This window comes from Peromyscus leucopus, chromosome 3 (genome assembly GCF_004664715.2).
Source record: "Peromyscus leucopus breed LL Stock chromosome 3, UCI_PerLeu_2.1, whole genome shotgun sequence".
NCBI classification, from domain to species: Eukaryota; Metazoa; Chordata; class Mammalia; order Rodentia; family Cricetidae; genus Peromyscus; species Peromyscus leucopus.
In genome coordinates, this window is record NC_051065.1 from 145,950,319 (window position 1) to 145,968,501 (window position 18,183).

Sequence of the window (18,183 nt, forward strand, 5' to 3'; positions counted from 1 at the left end):
CGGTGGGTGAGGCCCCCACCTGGTATTCCCCTTCCCTCCAGGCTTAGGGAATGAGAGCGGTGTTGGGTCTGGGCTCAGCCTGGCCACCTGAATCACCTGGCTCACCCTGAATCCAAAGCAAAGTCCACAGAACCTTACACCCGTTGCCAGGGCAGGCCGGCAGGACCATTGGAGATAAGCGCTACACTTTGGACTTCATGGCCAGAGGACAGCGAGGCGCTGAGGATCCCCAGGCCCTTCCATATTCCAGGCTGGCTCGGTTAACGGTCTAGGACAGGAAAGAGGGACGGGCGTGCAAAGGGAGGGAGGGGTACCTGCCACAAGTCACTTGGTCATTACCCTCACCACCTCCGCCTAGCGGCACCCAACCTCTCATTTACCCCTCATTACCCTGGCGCCTGGCAGGGGTCTGGCTGGGAAGGGAGGACGCGCTGGTGGCCCGCGGGTGGAACAGGTTCCAGCCCCCAAGCCCCGACCAGGTGGCGGATGGCTGGTTAGTTGGTGGGGGTGGGGAGAGGGCGCACACCACGAAGTGAGAGCTCCCGGCCCGCGGGTGGTTGGCGGCTGTGTCCGGGAGTCCGGCTCCCTGTCCTCCCCGCCTAGGTGACCACGACCGCGGCGCAGCACGGGCCGCAGGGAGGGGGAGGTGCCAGCCCGTGTCCCGCCCCTCGGCCTCCACCTTCGCCGCTCCTCCCGGCCCGGTGCAGCCCGGTCCCGCGGGCCGCTGGGTCCCAGTCCCAGGCTGGGATAGAGGGGCTGTCATCGCCGAGGAGGCTGACAACGACCCCGAGTCCCACCGGCCCCAGCAGGCATCGAGGACAACGGAAGCCGGGACACCTGCGTGCACAGGTGAGCGCTGGGAGGGCGGGTGCCCGGCGGGCAGGGAACCGGGAACTTGCGATAGGGTCGCAGGGCTTAAGAAGAAGGAGGGGAGGAGGCAGGGAGATGGGGAGGGATATTAAAGGGGTGGAGGGGTGGGGGGCTGACCTCAGGGGCAGGACTGTTGGCCGGGGGCGGGAGACAGAATGAGCAACCTCCTCTTTGCCCAAGTCAGAGAAACTTTGGGGAGAGAGGCGCCAAAGGCCCACTTGGTGGGAAACCTGTCCCTCCCTGTACAGTGTGCTTGAGCCCAACTCCCATTAAGGGCCTCTTCCCTCCAGGCCCTGCCTACTGGAAGGGATGGGTCTTCCATCCAGGTTTGGGAAGGAGAGGTGGAGTCCTGCATCTGACTTCCAGCTCCATGATGGTGTCCTCAGAGGCTGGAAAAGGCTGAAGTTAGTGGGAGACCAGAGCGCTGCTTCTGCTAGGCTCGTCCCTAACGACCCCATCTGACAGCTCTCCCAACTTCCAGCTGAGCGTGGCGGCCGTGGGGGTCCAGGTAAGGAGTGTGCAGACTTTTCAGTAAAGGGACAAGAAAAACGTGTTGTAGATGCTCTGACCTCAGATGGGTCTCAGTTGCAACTAACAGAAAAGTAGCCATGGACAGCAAGCCACCCAGTCAAGGTGGCTGGCTGTACTGTGGTTAAGCTAGCTGTAACTCACGGAATGAGAGCTGTGTGTATTGTTCACTTTCCCCAAACAGTTTTCATTTTGCTTTTTTTTTTTTTAACTATTTAAAAAAATGTAAAAGTTGCCAAGCATGATGAAATATGTCTGCGATCGCAGCACTCTAGAAGCTGAGGCAGGGGAATCCAGAGTTGAAAGGCAGCCTGAGTTACACTGTGTGTTCCAGGCCAACTTGGGTTACTAAAGTAATGAGACCCTCCCGCCTCAAACCAGGAAAGAAAATAAAAGCCATTCTGAGCCCATAGTCTGTCCCAACATGGGAGACCCGCTTGGCTGTCCTTAGCCTCACCTCTCCCGTCTGCGGAGTTCCTGTGGTGTTGTCAAAGGCAGCACAGGGAAGCACACTGTATCTCTAGGTACAAGAGGACGCCTTCTACCCGGGGCTATTAGAGTGCTAGAGATTTTCTGTGACCCTTGCTCCCAGCTGCTCTTGAGACTACAACATCCTTTGAGGCCAAAGTGGGAATGTTTCCTAAACGTAAGGCAGATGTTCCTACCCAGCATGCACCTGGACTTGCCCTCCCCCCACCAACTTACAGATAACACACTCCCCACCTCCCCCAAGTGGTCACCAGCCGGCCCTCTTCTTTCCCACTCTGACCCCTTGTCTTCCCTTGTTCTCTGACCTGCGGAGACATTCCTCACTCATCCAGCCTGGGCTTTCTGTCTTGCAGAAAAGGGAACCCCCTTTCTCCTGGACACTGGCGTTATGATCCTCTGGGGGTGACCCAGTATAGAAGCAATGCAAGTCTTTGATCCTCCAAATGAGGGCCCCCTCCAAGGCCTGGTTGCTTCCCGAATTGAGACTTATGGGGGCCGTCATTCGACTTCTGCCCAGAGCACTGCTGGGAATATCTATCCCAGAGGAGGCCCTGTATTGGTGAGTCCGCCTGTGCCCGGAAGGTGACCTGGGTGGGGCATGAGGGAGGACACCAAAGCTTTGAAGTCTGTCCCCTTAAAGTTTCACAGGCTGCTCTATTCTTGTCCCTTAACCTCCTCTGCTTTCCGGGGTTGCTGGGAGAGGAGGGCCGTGCCTGGGCCGGGATCCCAGGACTTCACACCCAGCCCCAGACAACGGAGACAGGGTCAGGGAACACAGTGGAGCCACACCCACGGAGAAGGGGTTGGAAGGTATTTCTGAGTGCAGTGCGGTGCGGTGGGAAAGACATCTCTCAGTCTCTGCTTGTGACGAGTTGGGAGGAGTCAAAAGCTTCCTGAGTCAGGACTGAAGAAGAGCAAAGGTTCAGGGCGCCCCCGTTCTCACAGGGAAGGAGGGCGTGGAGGGAATTGTCTTGGTCCCGCCCCCGGCTCCATCTGCCTGGCCCACTTCCAAGCCTAGTAGAGGAAGGGGCGTGGAAGGCAGGGCCTACGCTGTTTCTGCCCTCGGAGCTTCCTTAAGAGCAGGCCCACTTCTGGCTGGGGGCATTCCCTGCCTCCCTGAAGGATTCCACCCCTGGAGATGGAAACTACCCCAGGCAGAGGGCAGAAAGGGACACTAGGAAGTATGTGGGGTAATTCAGGCCAAGGCAGACAAGGAATGTGACCGACCAGGCCTGCCTTGGGAGGAGACTTGTGGCTAAGGCTTCATCCAACCTCTCACACAGAAGGACAGCAACTCCCAGTGGCACAGGACACTAGCTGCAGCCCCTAGGGAGGAGGCTGCACCTTTGTGAACTCTCATTCCCACGTGTGAGGGAGGCTAGCTGTCCACAAAGGAGTGAACTCAGAGCAGAGCATGTATCGTTCACCTGCGAGCCCTTGGCACAGAGGGTATGTGTGCGGCTGGGTGAGCTGGAGCTGCAGAGCCCAGGCATGTGTGTGCCTGTGCCCCTGCTCTGCAAGAGGCCTCAGCTGCTACCTCCGGGTTCCCGGGGAAGCAGGCAGGCATGCCCCTGCCCAGCTGAACTTGCCCTCCCTGGCAGCAGCCACTGTGACTCAAAGCAGCGACAACTCACACCAAACTGGTTTGATGAGAGAAGCGAGCCAGCCTGACTTGCAGGAGTGAGGGATAATGTCCAGAGCCAAGCTCAGCCCCTTCTACCTCTCTAAGTAGTTCTGGCACTCCCAGAACTTGCCCTGTCTTCCCTTTCCCCAGGACCCCAGTCGCCGACGCCTCCAGCATTATGTTCCCTTTGCCAAGGGCTCTGGCCATGCTCGAGGCCTGTCTCCTCTGATGCTTCGGGAACCAGAGCCAGAGAAGAGGCATGGAGGCCATTTTGGGGTTGGCCCACCTCACTCCCCCAAACTCAAGGTAAGGATTCCCTTTACTTCTGTCTCGGTGTTCACACCCCCAGCCATGATGGCCTCCAGGGACAGTCAAGCGAAGAAACTCCGTGAACTGAGCACTGTCAGGGAACCTCTGATTGCAAGCACCTTGGAGAATTCAGACAGGCACAGCTCTGTGCAAAAGCCATCTCAGGAATGGCTCTCAGTGTGGCCAATGTGCTGGACCCCATGAGCCTAAACTTTTTGTTTGTTGTGTTTTGTTTTTCAAGACAGGGTTTCATTGGGTAATGGCCTTGGCTGTCCTGGAACTCACTCTATAGACCAGGCTGACCTCTAACTCACAGAGTGCTGGGATTAAAGGTGTGTGTCACCACCACCCAGCTAGGCTAAACTATTAATATTAAACTCCCAGCTTTTGGAAAGTACCAAGTAATGTATGCGCCAGGGATAATCTACTCATCCCTACTTCCCCCATCAACCTTCACCCCAGCCGTGAGCCTGCCACGTCCTCCCATGGCACACTAAGGGTAGAGTGAGGCTTAGAGTTAATTCTTTGTTTCCCACATCATTTGGTACCAAAAACAGTTCTAAATTTTAAGGCGTGATGCTTCACAAATACCTCCACTTTAAGTCAGGCACGGTGATGCACATTTATAGTCTCAGCACACAGGAGGCTGAGGCAGGAGGATTGCAAGTTCAAGGTTAGTCTGAGCTGCATAGTAAGTCTCCATCTAAAAACAAACAAAAATGGTACATTTTATGCCGTCATTAACTGAGACCGTGCTTTCTTAAGTCTAGTCCTGGTCCTTACTTGAAGATTCCTTAGTCTGGTGTGTATATCTCAGTGGCAGAAGGCTTGCCTGGCATGCAGAAGGCCCTGGGTTCAATTTACAGCATGACCCAAGAAGTTTGTTTGTTTGTTTGTTTGTTTGTTTTTAAGTAAAGAAAATCAATTCTTAAAAACCACTCTGAAAAACCTGCCTCTGCCCCTCACCCTGTTCTGAGTGAGAAAACCTCAAGAAAGCATCATTCTGGTCAGGGAGGTCCCCTCAAACCCCTCTCCCTAGGGATCTTTCTGCAGACAGAAGTGTAACTTCATTTCCTGGGTAATAGCAACCTTATTCATGCCGTGCCAGGCACACGTGTGTATGCATGTGTGTGCACACACAGCCTTTCCAGAGCCTGGGCACCAGATGTTGGGGACATGTCAGACTGATCCCTTTCTCTGCTCTCCCAGGAAGTCGTCAAGGCCCATGAGCTGGAGGTGAGACTGCACACATTCAGCATGTTTGGGATGCCCCGCCTGCCACCTGAGGACCGGAGACATTGGGAGATAGGAGAGGGAGGTGACAGTGGCCTGACCATCGAAAAGTCCTGGAAGGAGCTAGTGCTTGGACACAAGGTGGGCTTGACATGGTCTGTGCCCCCATAATGCATCAGACCCTCCTCCACACGTGCATACATGTATCTCACTTCTGCCCTGGGAAAGGCAAAGCCTCGGGATATGGCACCTCGAGGGGAAAGCCTCTAGAGATCTTGTTCAAATCCCAGCTCTGCCACCAACTTGTGAGGCCTGGGTTGCGGCGGAGGACCTCTCCACGCCTCCCCTGCTTCATAGAGAAAATGGGGGTGGTGCTACCCACAAACTAGAGGGCTGGTTAGGATGAAACGGTCCTGCGTTGGAGGACCAGAACCCATGGCACAGATGCAGCACCTAACAGATGGCACCCGCTCTTGTCAGCGGTTCCCCAAGTGAACCAGCACTGTTCCCCTCAGGAGATGAACCGTGAGCTGTGCCACCAGCAGGAAGCACTGTGGGAGCTCCTGACCACGGAGCTGAGCTACTTGAGGAAGCTCAAGATCATGACTGATGTGAGCCGCCCTCAGCCTCAACCTCATCTCCTCCCTCCCTGGGTCCTTAGAATCATCTCCACGCTCCCGCTCCCAGAGCAGAAGGGCCGGGCTGGGGGCTGGAGGGCAAGATCCCAGGCCATCATTTCAGACCTGCTCGGAGTCGGGAGGAGAAGGCTGAAGACGGTGGGCTTGGGGAGACCCTGGAGGAGGGAGATCGGGTGCTGAGGCCTGTCTTCCTCCCCGCCTCTAGCTCCTGGCAGCTGGTCTGCTGAATTTACAGAGAGTGGGACTGCTGACTGAAGTGAGTGGAAATGTGGCGGGGGGGGGGGGGGGGGGGGGGGGGGGGGGGGGGGCAGCGAGTCCTCCAGGCTGGGCAGGCTGAATTCCCACGCCCCGTTTTCTGGGACACCCCTGATTTCCCTGCACTTCCCATTTGCATTAGACCCCCCCAGCAGGCCGCAGGCCCCTAGCTCCCCTGGTGCCACAGGGGTGGAGGGTCTCCCAGGCCACTGCCGGGCTCTTCACTTCCTCCCCAGCCCTGTCACTGAAGCTGAAAGTCCTTACCTGTCCCTTCCTGGCTGTGACCCCACAAAGGTCAGTTATAAGTCCTGCCCATTCCTCCAGGTGTCAGCTGAGACCCTGTTTGGAATTGTCCCCAACCTGATTAGAGCCCACCGGAGCTTTTGGGAGGAGGTGATGCAGCCCATCCTGGAAGAGACTCGAACCTCTGGCCAGCCTCTGGACCCTGTCAGCTTACAAAATGGCTTCCTGACGGTGAGTGTGGGGAGACCCAGAAAGAGCAGGATGAGGTCAGCTCAAAAGGATCCAGGGGGCACAACTCTAAAATATAACCTCATCTCCTCCATTCCATCCCACAAGCGTGACCTTCTGGAGACCTTCATGAAATGAAAATATCCCTCCCTACCTTGGGGTCAGACGAGGGTGTGTTCTCACCAGCTATACAATTTTCACTTGTTTTCCTTCTCTCTCTCTCTGTCTCTCTTTCTCTTAAGACAGGGTCTGGCATTGTCGCCCAGGCTAGCCCCAAATTCAAGACCTTCCCGCCTCAGCTTCCCAAGTGCTGTAATAACAAGTGTGCCCTGCTTGGCAGCTACAAAACATTAACTATTCCTCTGAGACCCATCAGCAAATAACTGAGTGCAGAATGAGGCCCATAGGGCTGGGGAGGCGGCTCAGCAGTTAGAAGACCCCCGGGTTTGTTTCCCAGCACCTACGTGCTAGCTCACCACCCCCTGAAACTCTAGTTCAAGGGGACCTGACCTAACCTAAGAGAACTAGACATGCAAATGACACACACACACACACACACACACACACACACACACACACACGTGCGAGTGTGCGCACAGACGAAACACTCATACACATAAAATAAAATTTTTTTAAATGTCTCTGAAAGAAGCCGGGCGGTGGTGGCACAAGCCTTTAATCCCAGCACTCGGGAGGCAGAGGCAGCCTGGTCTCCAAAGTGAGTTCCAGGAAAGGCGCAAAGCTACACAGAGAACCCCTGTCTCGAAAAACAAAAAAAAAAAAAAAAAGTCTCTGAAAGAACGATGCCTAAGCAAGGAGATGCCTGGGAGGACGTAGTGGGGCCAGAGGGGTTGATAAAAGGCCACAGAGGCGTTGAGTGATTGAGTGTGGAGTGGTAGGAGATAAAGGACAGCTGGGTCTAGACTTTTTCTATGGTGTTTCTGGGCCGGCAGGAAACATGGGGATGGGGTAAAAAGCCGGGGGATGAGGGCAGTTTCCTGGGAGCTTTTCCCCACCTCCTTCTGAGCAGGGCTTCTGGATAACTTTTAGGTCATAGAAATAGGAGCCGCAGTGTGCCGAAAACAGTCGAGCTGAATTATTGATAGAAAGAGAGCGAGTCCTGAGGAGCAGGCACAGCCAATGCCACGGACAGAATGAACTCCAGGGGTAGCCAGGGCCTGACTCTCGGGGTGTCTGTTCTTCTCTGGAGCACAGAATGAGGGGCCTGGCTCATCCTGGGAGGTAGAGGCTGGCCGGGGCGTCATTGAGGGGCCGCGTGAGGCTTTCTCTCCTCAGCCTGCAGCCGTGTTCTGCAGCCAGAGTCTGCCCGCGACCCTCTTCGGTCTGCCCGCGACCCTCTTCGGTCTGCCCGCGACCCTCTTCGGTCTGCCCGCGACCCTCTTCGGTCTGCCCGCGACCCTCTTCGGTCTGCCCTTTATCTGTTGCTCCAGTTTGGCCAGCGGTTCCTGCCGTACGTTCAGTACTGCCTGCGAGTGAAGCAGACCATGGCTTATGCCCGGGAGCAGCAGGACACGAACCCTTCGTTCCACACGTTCGTGCAGGTGGGGTGCCGTGGAACATAGAGGCTGGAGGGGTTCAGCCGGGTCATGCCAGGCCTCGGTTGGGGGTGCAAGGCTGAGGCAGCCACTCGAGGTGCAGGCAGGAGGGTCCCTGCAGACTCCTGAGCTCTACCCACCTCCCCGGCAGTGGTGTGAGAAACACAAACGCTCGGGAAGGCAGACGCTGGGCGACCTGCTCATCAAACCCCACCAGCGCATCACCAAGTACCCACTGTTGCTGCAGGCTGTGCTCAAGAGAAGCCCCGAACCCCGAGCCCAGGAGGCCCTGAACGCCATGGTAGGTACTCAGGTGAGGCTACGGCCCTTGTGTGTGTGGGGGGGGGAGCTGGTTGTTGGGTGAGGGGTAAGACTATCTCCAGAGGTCCCTGAGGTCTCGGTCCTCACACAGTACTGACTCACCAGGCCTGTTTTAGAGTGCTGTAGCTGCCCTTGGGTGGATAGGCTGGGTTCAGCTGTGCTTCTTCTGCTCCTCGCACCCCAAGATTGCAGCTGTGGAGTCCTTCCTGCGACATATAAACGGACAGGTCCGCCAGGGTGAAGAGCAGGAGAGCTTGGCGGCCGCGGCCCAGCGCATAGGACCCTATGAGGTGCTAGAGCCCTCCAACGAGGAGGTGGAGAAGGTGAGGATGGGGCTCCAGAAATGCCAGGCTCCAGGAAAGCAGATAAAGGAGAAGCCTGGCCGGGAGAGGACAGAGGCCACCGCACGCTGTACCTGAGTGCCACCGTGGGGTGTGCCCATTATTTCTTCCTGTGGGAGGAGCCCAAAGGGTAAACGAGGAGACTAAAGAGGGGACCCTGGGGTGTGTGCTGTGGCTCTGGGTACAGAAAGGATGGGCTAGTGGCTGCACAAGGAGCCACCCTGGGTTGGGATGGAGAGGCACACCGGCATGGCGCCCTGATCCCTTTCCTGCTTCCTCTGTTCCCTCAGAACCTGCGTCAGTTTTCCACCCTGGATCTCATGACTCCTATTCTAGGGGTTGCCCAGGAGCACACGAGGCAGCTACTGCTGGAAGGACCCGTGCGCGTGAAGGAAGGGCGAGAAGGGAAGGTGAGGGTGAAGCAGGGTGTGGAAGGACCCGGATGAGAGGCCAGCAAGCTGGAAACAGGGCTGGGAGAGGTGGCTGGGTGGGAGCATTTGCTCTTTAGGCCTGAGGACCCGGGCATGGGGAGATGACTGAGCAGTTAAGGTCACTGGCTGCTCGTGCAGAGAACCCAGACACGGCAGCTCCCCACAGTCTATAACTCCAGCTCAAGGATCTGACACCTCTTCTGACCTCCCTAGGCACTGCATACATGTGGTGTGCCGACACATACATGAAGGCAAAATATCTATACACAGCAAATAAAAAATATATAGATCTTTCAGCGGGGCAGTGGTGGTGCACGCCTTTAATCCCGGCACTCGGGAGGTAGAGGCAGGTGGATCTCTCTGAGTTTGAGGCCAGCCTGGTCTACAGAGTGAATTTTAGGACAGTCAGGGCTACACAGAGAAACCCTATCTCGAAAACAAACAAACAAAAAGAAGATAGATCGATCAATCGATGGATGGACAGACAGACAGATGGATAGATAGGTAGATCTTTTAAAGAAAAATCAAGAAGCTGTAGGTTACCAAACTGGTCCCAAACTTTAAAAAAAAAAAAAAGTGAAAGCCTAAGTTTAAAAGTTTAAATCCTCAACACCCACATAAGAAGCAGAGGCAACTCGGGTGTTAATAGCGCTTGCTGGTTTTTGTTTTGTTTTGTTTTGTTTTGTTTTGTTTTCCAGGACAGGGTTTCTCTGTGTAGCCTTGGCTGTCCTAGAACTCACTGTGTAAACCAGGCCAGTACTAAACTTACAGAGATCCACCTGCCTCTGCCTCCCAAGTGCTAGGATTAAAGGCGTGCACCACCAACACCAACACCAGCACCGCCACCGCCACCACCACTACCACCAGGCTGCACTTGCTGGTCTTGCAGAGGACTCAAGTTCATTCCTCAGCACCCATTGTCAAGTAGCATACTACTTCCATATCTCCAGCTCCAGGGGCTGATCCAAACCTTCTTCTGGCCTCCTTGGGCACTTTTACTCACATGCACATATCCACACAGAAACACACATTACTGAAATAAAAAAGAAAGAAAGCTAGGCATGGCTGCTTGCATCTGTAGCCCCAGGATGGTTGAGCAGGACAAGCCGATCCTAAGAGTTCCCTGGCCAGTCAACCTCATCTCAAAGCAATAAAGTGGAAGTGATAGAGCAAGACACCCAGCATCCTGTTCTCTCCTACACATGGACACACTGGTGCAAACACCCACACAGTCACTTACAAATACCACATGCGTAATACACAACACACACAAGGTAGCCATGGGACAGTGTGGTGGGCTGGACAAAAGGACATGGTCCTGGTCCTGCCTGAACATCAGTTGTTTGTATGATCTTGAGCCAGACCTGTTGTCTGCCTATAAATCAAGAGATGGGACCAAATCTATGCCCCCCCCCAGCACTCCATAGCACTGCCAGGATCCCGGCCCAGCCCCTCCCTGGCTCTGGCTGACCCTGCCTCTTTCTCTCACAGCTGGATGTGTACCTGTTCCTCTTCTCTGATGTGCTCCTGGTAACCAAGCCTCAGCGCAGGGCGGACAAGGCCAAGGTCATCCGTCCCCCTCTCATGCTGGAGAAACTTGTGTGCCGACCACTACGAGACCCCCGTATGTCTCTTCTACCAGAGGAGGGAGGGTCGGGATTGGGGTCAGATAAGGTCCAGTCCTTAAGGCAGAGCTTCTTCTCCATGCAGACAGCTTCCTGCTGATCCACCTCACTGAATTCCAGTGTGTCTCCAGTGCCCTCACTGTGCACTGTCCCAGCCCAGCAGATCGTGCACGGTGGCTGGAGAAGACCCTGAAGGCTCAGGTAGGGGGCAGTCAGGCTTGGAGAGGGGTGAGCACGCACCCCTGGAGCTCAGAAGGGCGAAGGAGGGCAGAGAGGCTGGGCTGAGTGCAGGTGCAGACCTGACCAGACTTGGGTGCCTCCCAGAGGAGGACAGAGTCTAAGGAAGCCCATAGCCAGCTACTGAGCCAGCCCAAGACGGGGTACACCCTAATGACCACACTGAAACGACGAATTTCTAAACTTTATCTTCTGTTCAGACACCCAAGGAGGGGGGTGCTGTCTGGGGACAGACGCTAGGACTAGGTGCCAGGGAATCCGAAGGAATGAACACAGCATTCCTGCCCTGCAGGAATCTGGGCTGTAGCTCATTAGGGTAATCAGAGGACAAATAACAGAGCAAATACGCAGCAGACAGCAAGAGAGGGGGGGCCGCCTTCTGCCACGCAGAGGGAGATTAGGGGAGGAGCCATGGCGTCAGAGTTGACAGCGGAGTACCAGGGAGACAAAGGCAATGTCAGGGGCACAGAGGAAGGAGGGGACGCCAAACACAAAAGTCCAGAAATAAGTCACAGTCTCGTGTGTGGAGAGAACCACTGAGCTGGGAGAGCGTCACATTGGTCCCATCTCTCACTTCATAGGCAGGAGACAGGGCTGGCCCAAGGTCACACAAACTCTAGAGCTCAGCTGGGACCGTGCAGGACCGTGTGTGTGTGTGTGTGTGTGTGTGTGTGTGTGTGTGTTGTCTGTCTGTCTGTCCTGTATTGTGTGTGTGTGTGTGTATGCATATAACTGTGTGGGTTGCACCAGCATGTGTATGTGCAGGACAGAGCAGGATGATGGCTTGACAATGCCAGGGTGTGACATATAAATGTGGGTCCAGGAGATTATGCCACAGGATCGTGCCCGTCTCTAAGGCCCTGCTAAGAGCGTGAACTTTGTCCCACAGTGGAGGTTTTAAACAGGGTAGTGATGGAAGCAGATTTATATGATAAAAGCAGGAGTTCAAAAAAGAGAGCTGTCAGTAAAACTGTGACAGTAACTACAAATTTCATGACTGAAACTGGGCTAGAGTGTCGCTCCATGGGAGAGTGCATGCTTAGCATGAACAAGACCCTGGCGCTGATGGAGCCACAGATCCACACAAAACAAGCAGTTCAGAAACAGAGTCCCTCACAGTTCTGGAAGCCACAAGTTCAAAATCAAGGTGTTGACAGAACTGAGTTTCCTGCCCAGGTTCTAGGGGAGATTCTGTGACTCTTCCCAACTATTGATGGCTTCAGTGCCCTGGACTTGGAGCAGTGAACTTGAACCCACACCTCCCATCTCTGGCTTTCCCCTCGGTATACTGGTGTCCAAATTTCCTCCCTTTTTTATTTATTTTTTAAATATTTATTTATTATTATGGATACAGTGTTCTGTCTGCACACCAGAAGAGGACACCAGATCCCATTGTAGATGGTTGTGAGCCACCATGTGGTTGCTGGGAATTGAACTCAGGACCTCTGGAAGAGCAGCCAGTGCTCTTAACCTGTGAGCCACCTCTCCAGCCTCCCTCCCTTTCTTATGAAGACAGCAGACGTCCACTTCAGAATGCACCTGAAGTGCAGGGCGCTCTGTCTGAGATCAACACCTCGGGTTCTGTCACGTCTTCAAAGACCCTTTTCCCGACTGAGAGCGGGCACATCTGTGGCTTCTGGGGTTTAGGTTGCAGACCTAGCTTTCTGCAGTCTGCCAGTCAACCCACTGTGGGAGCAGAATGGCAAAGAGAGGGGGAGATTTGAGTTAGGCTAGTTTTGTCTTGCTTGTTGGCAGAGCTGGGGCTCAAACCCAGGGTCTTTCCTGAATCAGGAAAGTGCTTGACCTCGAACTCCATCCGCAGCCACAGGGAGTACTATGTACGTGTATTTGCTTGTGTGGGTGGGTGGGTGCATGTATGTGCACAGCTGTATTTGCATCACTACATCTATAATTGTTCTTTTATCACCCAGTTTTCCCAATCTTAGAACAACCTTTCTCCCACATTCTCCTTTTGGAAACTTACTGGTGTTCATACACAGAATGACAGCCCCTGATAGTCTCTGCAGGGTGACAAACAGAGTGTCAGTTCTGCTCCATGACTTATAGCGAGGCTCCCAGCAACTCAAAGTCTGAAATACTGCAATCCATCCAAAACATCCTTCTCTGGATTACTATGAGTCTTCACACACACACACACACACACACACACACACCAAACACACATATCACAAATACACACACACTACATACACATGACACACACACTAAACACACATATCACAAATACACACACACTACATACACATAACACACACACACACACCAAACACACATATCACAAATGCACACACACTACATACACATATCACAAACACACACACACACACACACACACACACGAGATTATCTCTTAGTTCCTCAACTACCCAGGGCTCAGATTTTTTCTTCCTTACTTGAAGAAGTGTGGGTGAGGTATCTCTTTGGGGTTTACAGAGGTTGCTCACGCTTTAACTTAAAATGAGCTTGCCGGCGGGGGTGGGGAGACCTGGTGGCTGGGAAGAGGAAAAGGAACTGATGAGGGGAAAAAAGAACCCTCGGAGGTACAGGCCAAGAGATGCAAGTGGGGCCAGTTGAAGCCAAGAAGAAGACTTAGAGGAGAACCCAGAGCCCACCCTGTGTTCTCGGCAAGTTACTTGCCCTTTTAAGCCTGGCCTGCCACCTGGGAGGGGACGGTGACAGCCAGCAAGCCAGGGGCTTGGCCTGAGGCCCTGGGCACCACGGTGCTCCACAAGTGTGTGCCACTGTGCTGCGTATAGGAAAGGGGTGAACTAGCTGAGAACTCCTGTACTCCCAGCACCCAGAAAGCTGAGGCAGGAGGATCATGAGTTTAGGGCTAGCCTGGGCTACACAGCAAGTTCTGGATCTGAGCTGCATAGAAAGACCTAGTCTCACAAAACAAAGAAGGAAGGAGGAAGAGGAGGAGAAAGGCGTGGTAGGAGGTGTGGAGCTGGAAGAAAGCACTGGTATGGTGGCCGAGAGAGGCAAGGGGCACCACTTACAGACAGATCCCTTGCCATCCAGTACTGGGAGAACGCTCTGTGCCCAAGGACCTGCAAAGAGTGGGAGCACTCTATCTTGGAAATTCTCCACAGGAATCTTGCTCTGGAGCCCCCTCTTTCTTCAGTGTGGGGCACCACCCTCTAGCTCTTTCTCTCCTATACCGCTCACCTATAGCCAAGAAGACTCCCGCTGCTCAGGCTTTGAGGCAGCTGGAAGCCCTGTGCTCTGCAGCCTGGGATCCCTGACTCCTGCTCTTCCTGGGGAGGGACAGGGACGAGCTTAGTGGAGATGCTGGCACTGGATATGCCTCAAAGACGCCCTTGTTTCTTCTCATTCTTTCCTTCCACACCACAGCCCTGTCCTGGGCACCCCACCCCATCCCATCCCAAACTCGCACTCGGGGCCTGTGGGGCAAAGGGCATCTCCCCGCAACAAACAGGCCGTGCTGCCCATCACCATCCTTTTGCTTCTACCCTTCCCCGCTTCACGCTGAGCTGAAAGATGAAGCCTGAGGAAGAGGGACTGGCCCGTGTGCTCGCTTCCTGCCTCCAGGTCTCTCCGCTGTTCCGGTTCAGTGACCGGGAAGCCAGGGGGAGGACAGTTAGAACTGTCCACTTGATATCACCTTCCTATGCCTGCCCAACCCTCCTCCAGCATGTCTTGTCCTACCCAGCCGCCCCCACGCTCCTACAGAAGCTTTGGAGAAGCCTAGGAGCCCAGGGCTGCTGGCTCACATTCCCCTAGCTGACCAGAAAGTACAAATATGGAGCCACCAGGCTCCATCGGTCAGAGCAGAGCATTGTATGGGCTGGGGCATGGGGGGGGACCCTTGAGGTCCCTACTCTATGCCAGATGTAGCCCCTTAGCAGCTGCTGTGATGGGAATGCCAGGGAAGGGAGATAGAAGACTCCAGCTACAAGCCTTCCTTTCTTTTTTCTTTCTTCCTTCCTTCCTTCCTCCCTCCCTCCCTTCCTTCCTTCCTTCCTGCTTGCTTACTTTCTGAGATGGGGTTTCACTGTATAGTTCTGGCTGACCTGGAACCCTCCATGTAGACTAGGCTGGCCTTGGACTCAGAGATCCACCTACCTGCCTCAGGTGGATCCACTATGATCCAAATGCTGGGATCATGCCCAGCCTATGGCCATTTCTTTACCAGCCTGGAAGCACTTGAGAATTTTCTTAGCCACACCTATGAATACTGATGCCCACTCTGCCCATAGCAGCCACCTCTACCGTCATGCCAAGCCTCCCCCTACCACCTACCCTGTCCTGTGTGTGTGTGTCCTCGGGCTCTGCTGTCTCCCCCTACACAATCCTCCTGTGGTAGCTCATGGCCGGCCCATCAAGCCTGCCTTTGCAGAGCTTGCAGTCACTGAACTAGGACTTACAGAGCATCCTCACCCAGCTCTCCTCTCCATTTGCCTCCTTGGCCAGGAGCTGCATCTAAAACCAGTCTTGGCAGCTGTAAACTGAGCTCATGGCCATGCTTTCCACACTGTCGGGTGACGGTGTGTGACAAAGCATCCCATGCATATGGAGGTACTTTGCAAGCCATCTCCCAGCTGCCACTGCTTTATTCTGTATGAAAACTCCGGAGAAGGAACACAGACATGTGTCATCTTCTCTTCCATCTTGGGACAGCTTTGCTTTTACACCCATCTGAGGGACAGAAGAGTCCTCAGCCTAGGACAGGCATACCCCTGCTCCTCCTACCTTCAGGATAGAGGCCAAGGTGATGGGAGAAGAATGTGCCCAAAAGAGCAACCTAAGGACCAGTATGGCTCAGAGCTCTTGCAGCACCTCATCCCAGTCATGGAGCTTCCTAAGAGACAAGGAGCATCCCCAGAGGCAGGAAAAGCAGGCATGTGATAGAGGAGGAAAGGGAGTCTGTCCTCCCCAGTTGCCTCCAGCACCAGCTCTGCAGCTTGGTGCCACCACATCCTGGCACCACTGTGCTCCCTTCCTATAAGAATACTCCTAAGGTGGTCACTAGCCTTCTGGTTCTTTCTTGGTAGGAAAGGAAGTGTAAACACCTGTGCCTCAGAGGGGTGTTAGAAGTAAAGACACCATTGGTAAAGCCATTAGTACAGTGTCCAGCATACAGCAAGTGCTCAATAAATGAGAGCTCATAGTAATGGAAGTTCCTCCCCAGGCCACTCTGCAGAAGCTGAAGGCTGAGGAGTATGTTCAACAGAAGAGGGAGCTCCTGGCCATCTATCGGGACCAGGGCAGGGACCCCAGCACCAGACCCTCCACTCCTTCCCCAGAGGACTCTCAGAGCAGTGCCGAGGGGAGGTAAGACTCAAGGGCGCCCTCAAAGGAGGGGGCTACAGGTGGGGAGGAGGGAGGGGAAATTTAACAGGCCCAAGATGAGTCAGTACAGCCTTGGGGGCCCTGGTGTGGGTACAGGAACACCAGCAGAAGCTCAGAGTGGAACAGGTGGGTAGCAATCATGTGAAGGGATGCGTGGGACAGGGTGGGCACAGGGCAAAGGAAGCAGAAACATGGCGTGTGAGCTCCCTGTGAGGAGCAGGCTCCAGAATGAAGGTGGATATGGATTCTCAGACTATCAGCACTTCCAGGACACAGCAAGTTCAAATCCCCAGAGTGCAAGAGGTTCATTCAGGATGATACAGCTGCTTAGCAACATGCTTTCAGAGAAAAAGAACCCCCTCCCCCACTGGACCCAGTCAGCAAATATGAGACCAGTTGCTTGATGTGAGGTCTGAACCAGGTGCTGTGGATAGAATAGCTCAGAGGCAGCCCTAGCTCTTATTGTTTTTAAGACATGTAGCTTGGGCTGACCTCGAATTCATGACATTCCCCCTGAGCAACCACACCCAACTTAGCTCAAAGTCTCGACTTTTTCTTTTTAAAATATGCAACACTTCGTAAATTGCGTGACCTTGCACAGGGACTGTAATCTTCTGTGTGTAATACCAATTTCAGTGTATGTGCTGTGTAAAAGAAGTGGGTACCCAAGGTCTTTTATAGAGCACAATTCTAGCCAGGGCGTGGCGAAAACAGTGTCATGTGAAGAGACAGGACAGTAAGTTTGGAGGAGGAGACATTTCTGAGTGGAGTAATGGGGGAGACTTCCTGGGCTTGAATTTGATCCTCATTATCTCGGTCTGACTTTCTGCTATTAACCACAGGACTTTGGAGCTCAGCATCGTCCCCCGCCTAGTGGTGACTGAAGACACGGATGAAGACACTCCCTCTATGCCCGATGACACCTCGGACTCTGGCTATGGCACCTTGATTACGAGCTCCCCCAAGAACTCTCACTCCCCGCTGAACAGGCTTCGGTCCAAAGCTCTTCGTAGGGACCCTCGTCTTACCTTCTCCACCCTGGAACTCCGAGATGTTCCTTTGCGGCCCCAGCCTCCTGACCCCCAAGCTCCCCAGCGACGAAGTGCCCCAGAATTTCCGGATGGGATCCTGAGAGGAGGCAGTCTACCCAGGAGAGGCCCCCAGCCTGGTCCGAGGAGGAAGATGAGACTTTGACCACACGGGATGTGGTGGTAGAAACCCTACACAGGGCACAACGGCGCAGCCACTCTCCCACCCATACTGACTCTGCTGAGGAAAGCCCCTGGGAGTCCTCAGATGAAGAAGAGGGACCTCTATCCCCTGGACTCTGCCCCAGCCCACGGCGGGCCGAGGATATGCTCAGGGAGATAAGGGAGGAGCTGGCCACCCAGAGGATCGAGGGAGCCTCGGAACCTGGGGATGGCAAGCCCAGGCAGCTGACTCGAGCCCAGTTGCAGAGAATGAGAGGGAGCCACGTCATACACCTGGACACCCCCCTGTCCACATCGTAAGTGCAGGAGGGGGACTACCATGGGACAAGAGGGCAGTATGACGTGAGGGGCCATTCTAAGGAAGGCGGTGAGGGCAGGGACCGACACAGGGGAGGGCACTCAGCTGTAACTGTCCCCCCACTCCTGTTGCTGGACCTTGACCTAATGGAGCTGTCTCCTTCCTTTACAGAGAAGTGTGAGGCGTGGCGGAGCCCTTGGGCACATCTCCTAGAGGAACTGTCTCCCCAAGAGTGCTGGTCACCACCCTCCCCCTGGACTCTACCTCGAGGACCCACTTCAAACCACGCCTGACCCAGGCACCCGCCTCCTGCTCTGAGAACTCTACATTTGTGTCTCACAGACTCATCCCTGAGCCCTACATAAAGTGCCCAGGAAACGTGTCTGTTTGGTCAACCATGCTTGGTCAACAT

At 54.5% G+C, this 18,183-nt stretch overlaps 1 protein-coding gene and 1 long non-coding RNA gene across 2 annotated transcripts; one reads left to right on the plus strand and one right to left on the minus strand.

The window, feature by feature from the left end:
- Window positions 1–763: 763 nt before the first annotated feature.
- On the plus strand, window positions 764–18,153 carry Plekhg6 (pleckstrin homology and RhoGEF domain containing G6). The gene is given in 19 exon segments (XM_028892330.2): window positions 764–849; window positions 1,197–1,378; window positions 1,923–2,044; window positions 2,241–2,446; window positions 3,662–3,817; window positions 5,030–5,194; window positions 5,569–5,664; window positions 5,897–5,947; window positions 6,271–6,420; window positions 7,869–7,979; window positions 8,125–8,274; window positions 8,480–8,617; window positions 8,926–9,045; window positions 10,558–10,690; window positions 10,777–10,892; window positions 16,102–16,244; window positions 17,105–17,409; window positions 17,412–17,769; window positions 17,943–18,153. Coding segments are annotated over 16 exon segments (2,340 nt in total). The 5' UTR covers window positions 764–849; window positions 1,197–1,378; window positions 1,923–2,044; window positions 2,241–2,308; the 3' UTR covers window positions 17,953–18,153.
- Window positions 7,150–10,641, minus strand: LOC114708800. Its single transcript, XR_003736847.2, has 3 exons — window positions 10,570–10,641; window positions 8,397–8,500; window positions 7,150–7,904 (listed from the first exon to the last, which is right to left on the minus strand). It is a non-coding gene; the product is annotated as an uncharacterized LOC114708800 (long non-coding RNA).
- Window positions 18,154–18,183: the final 30 nt, after the last annotated feature.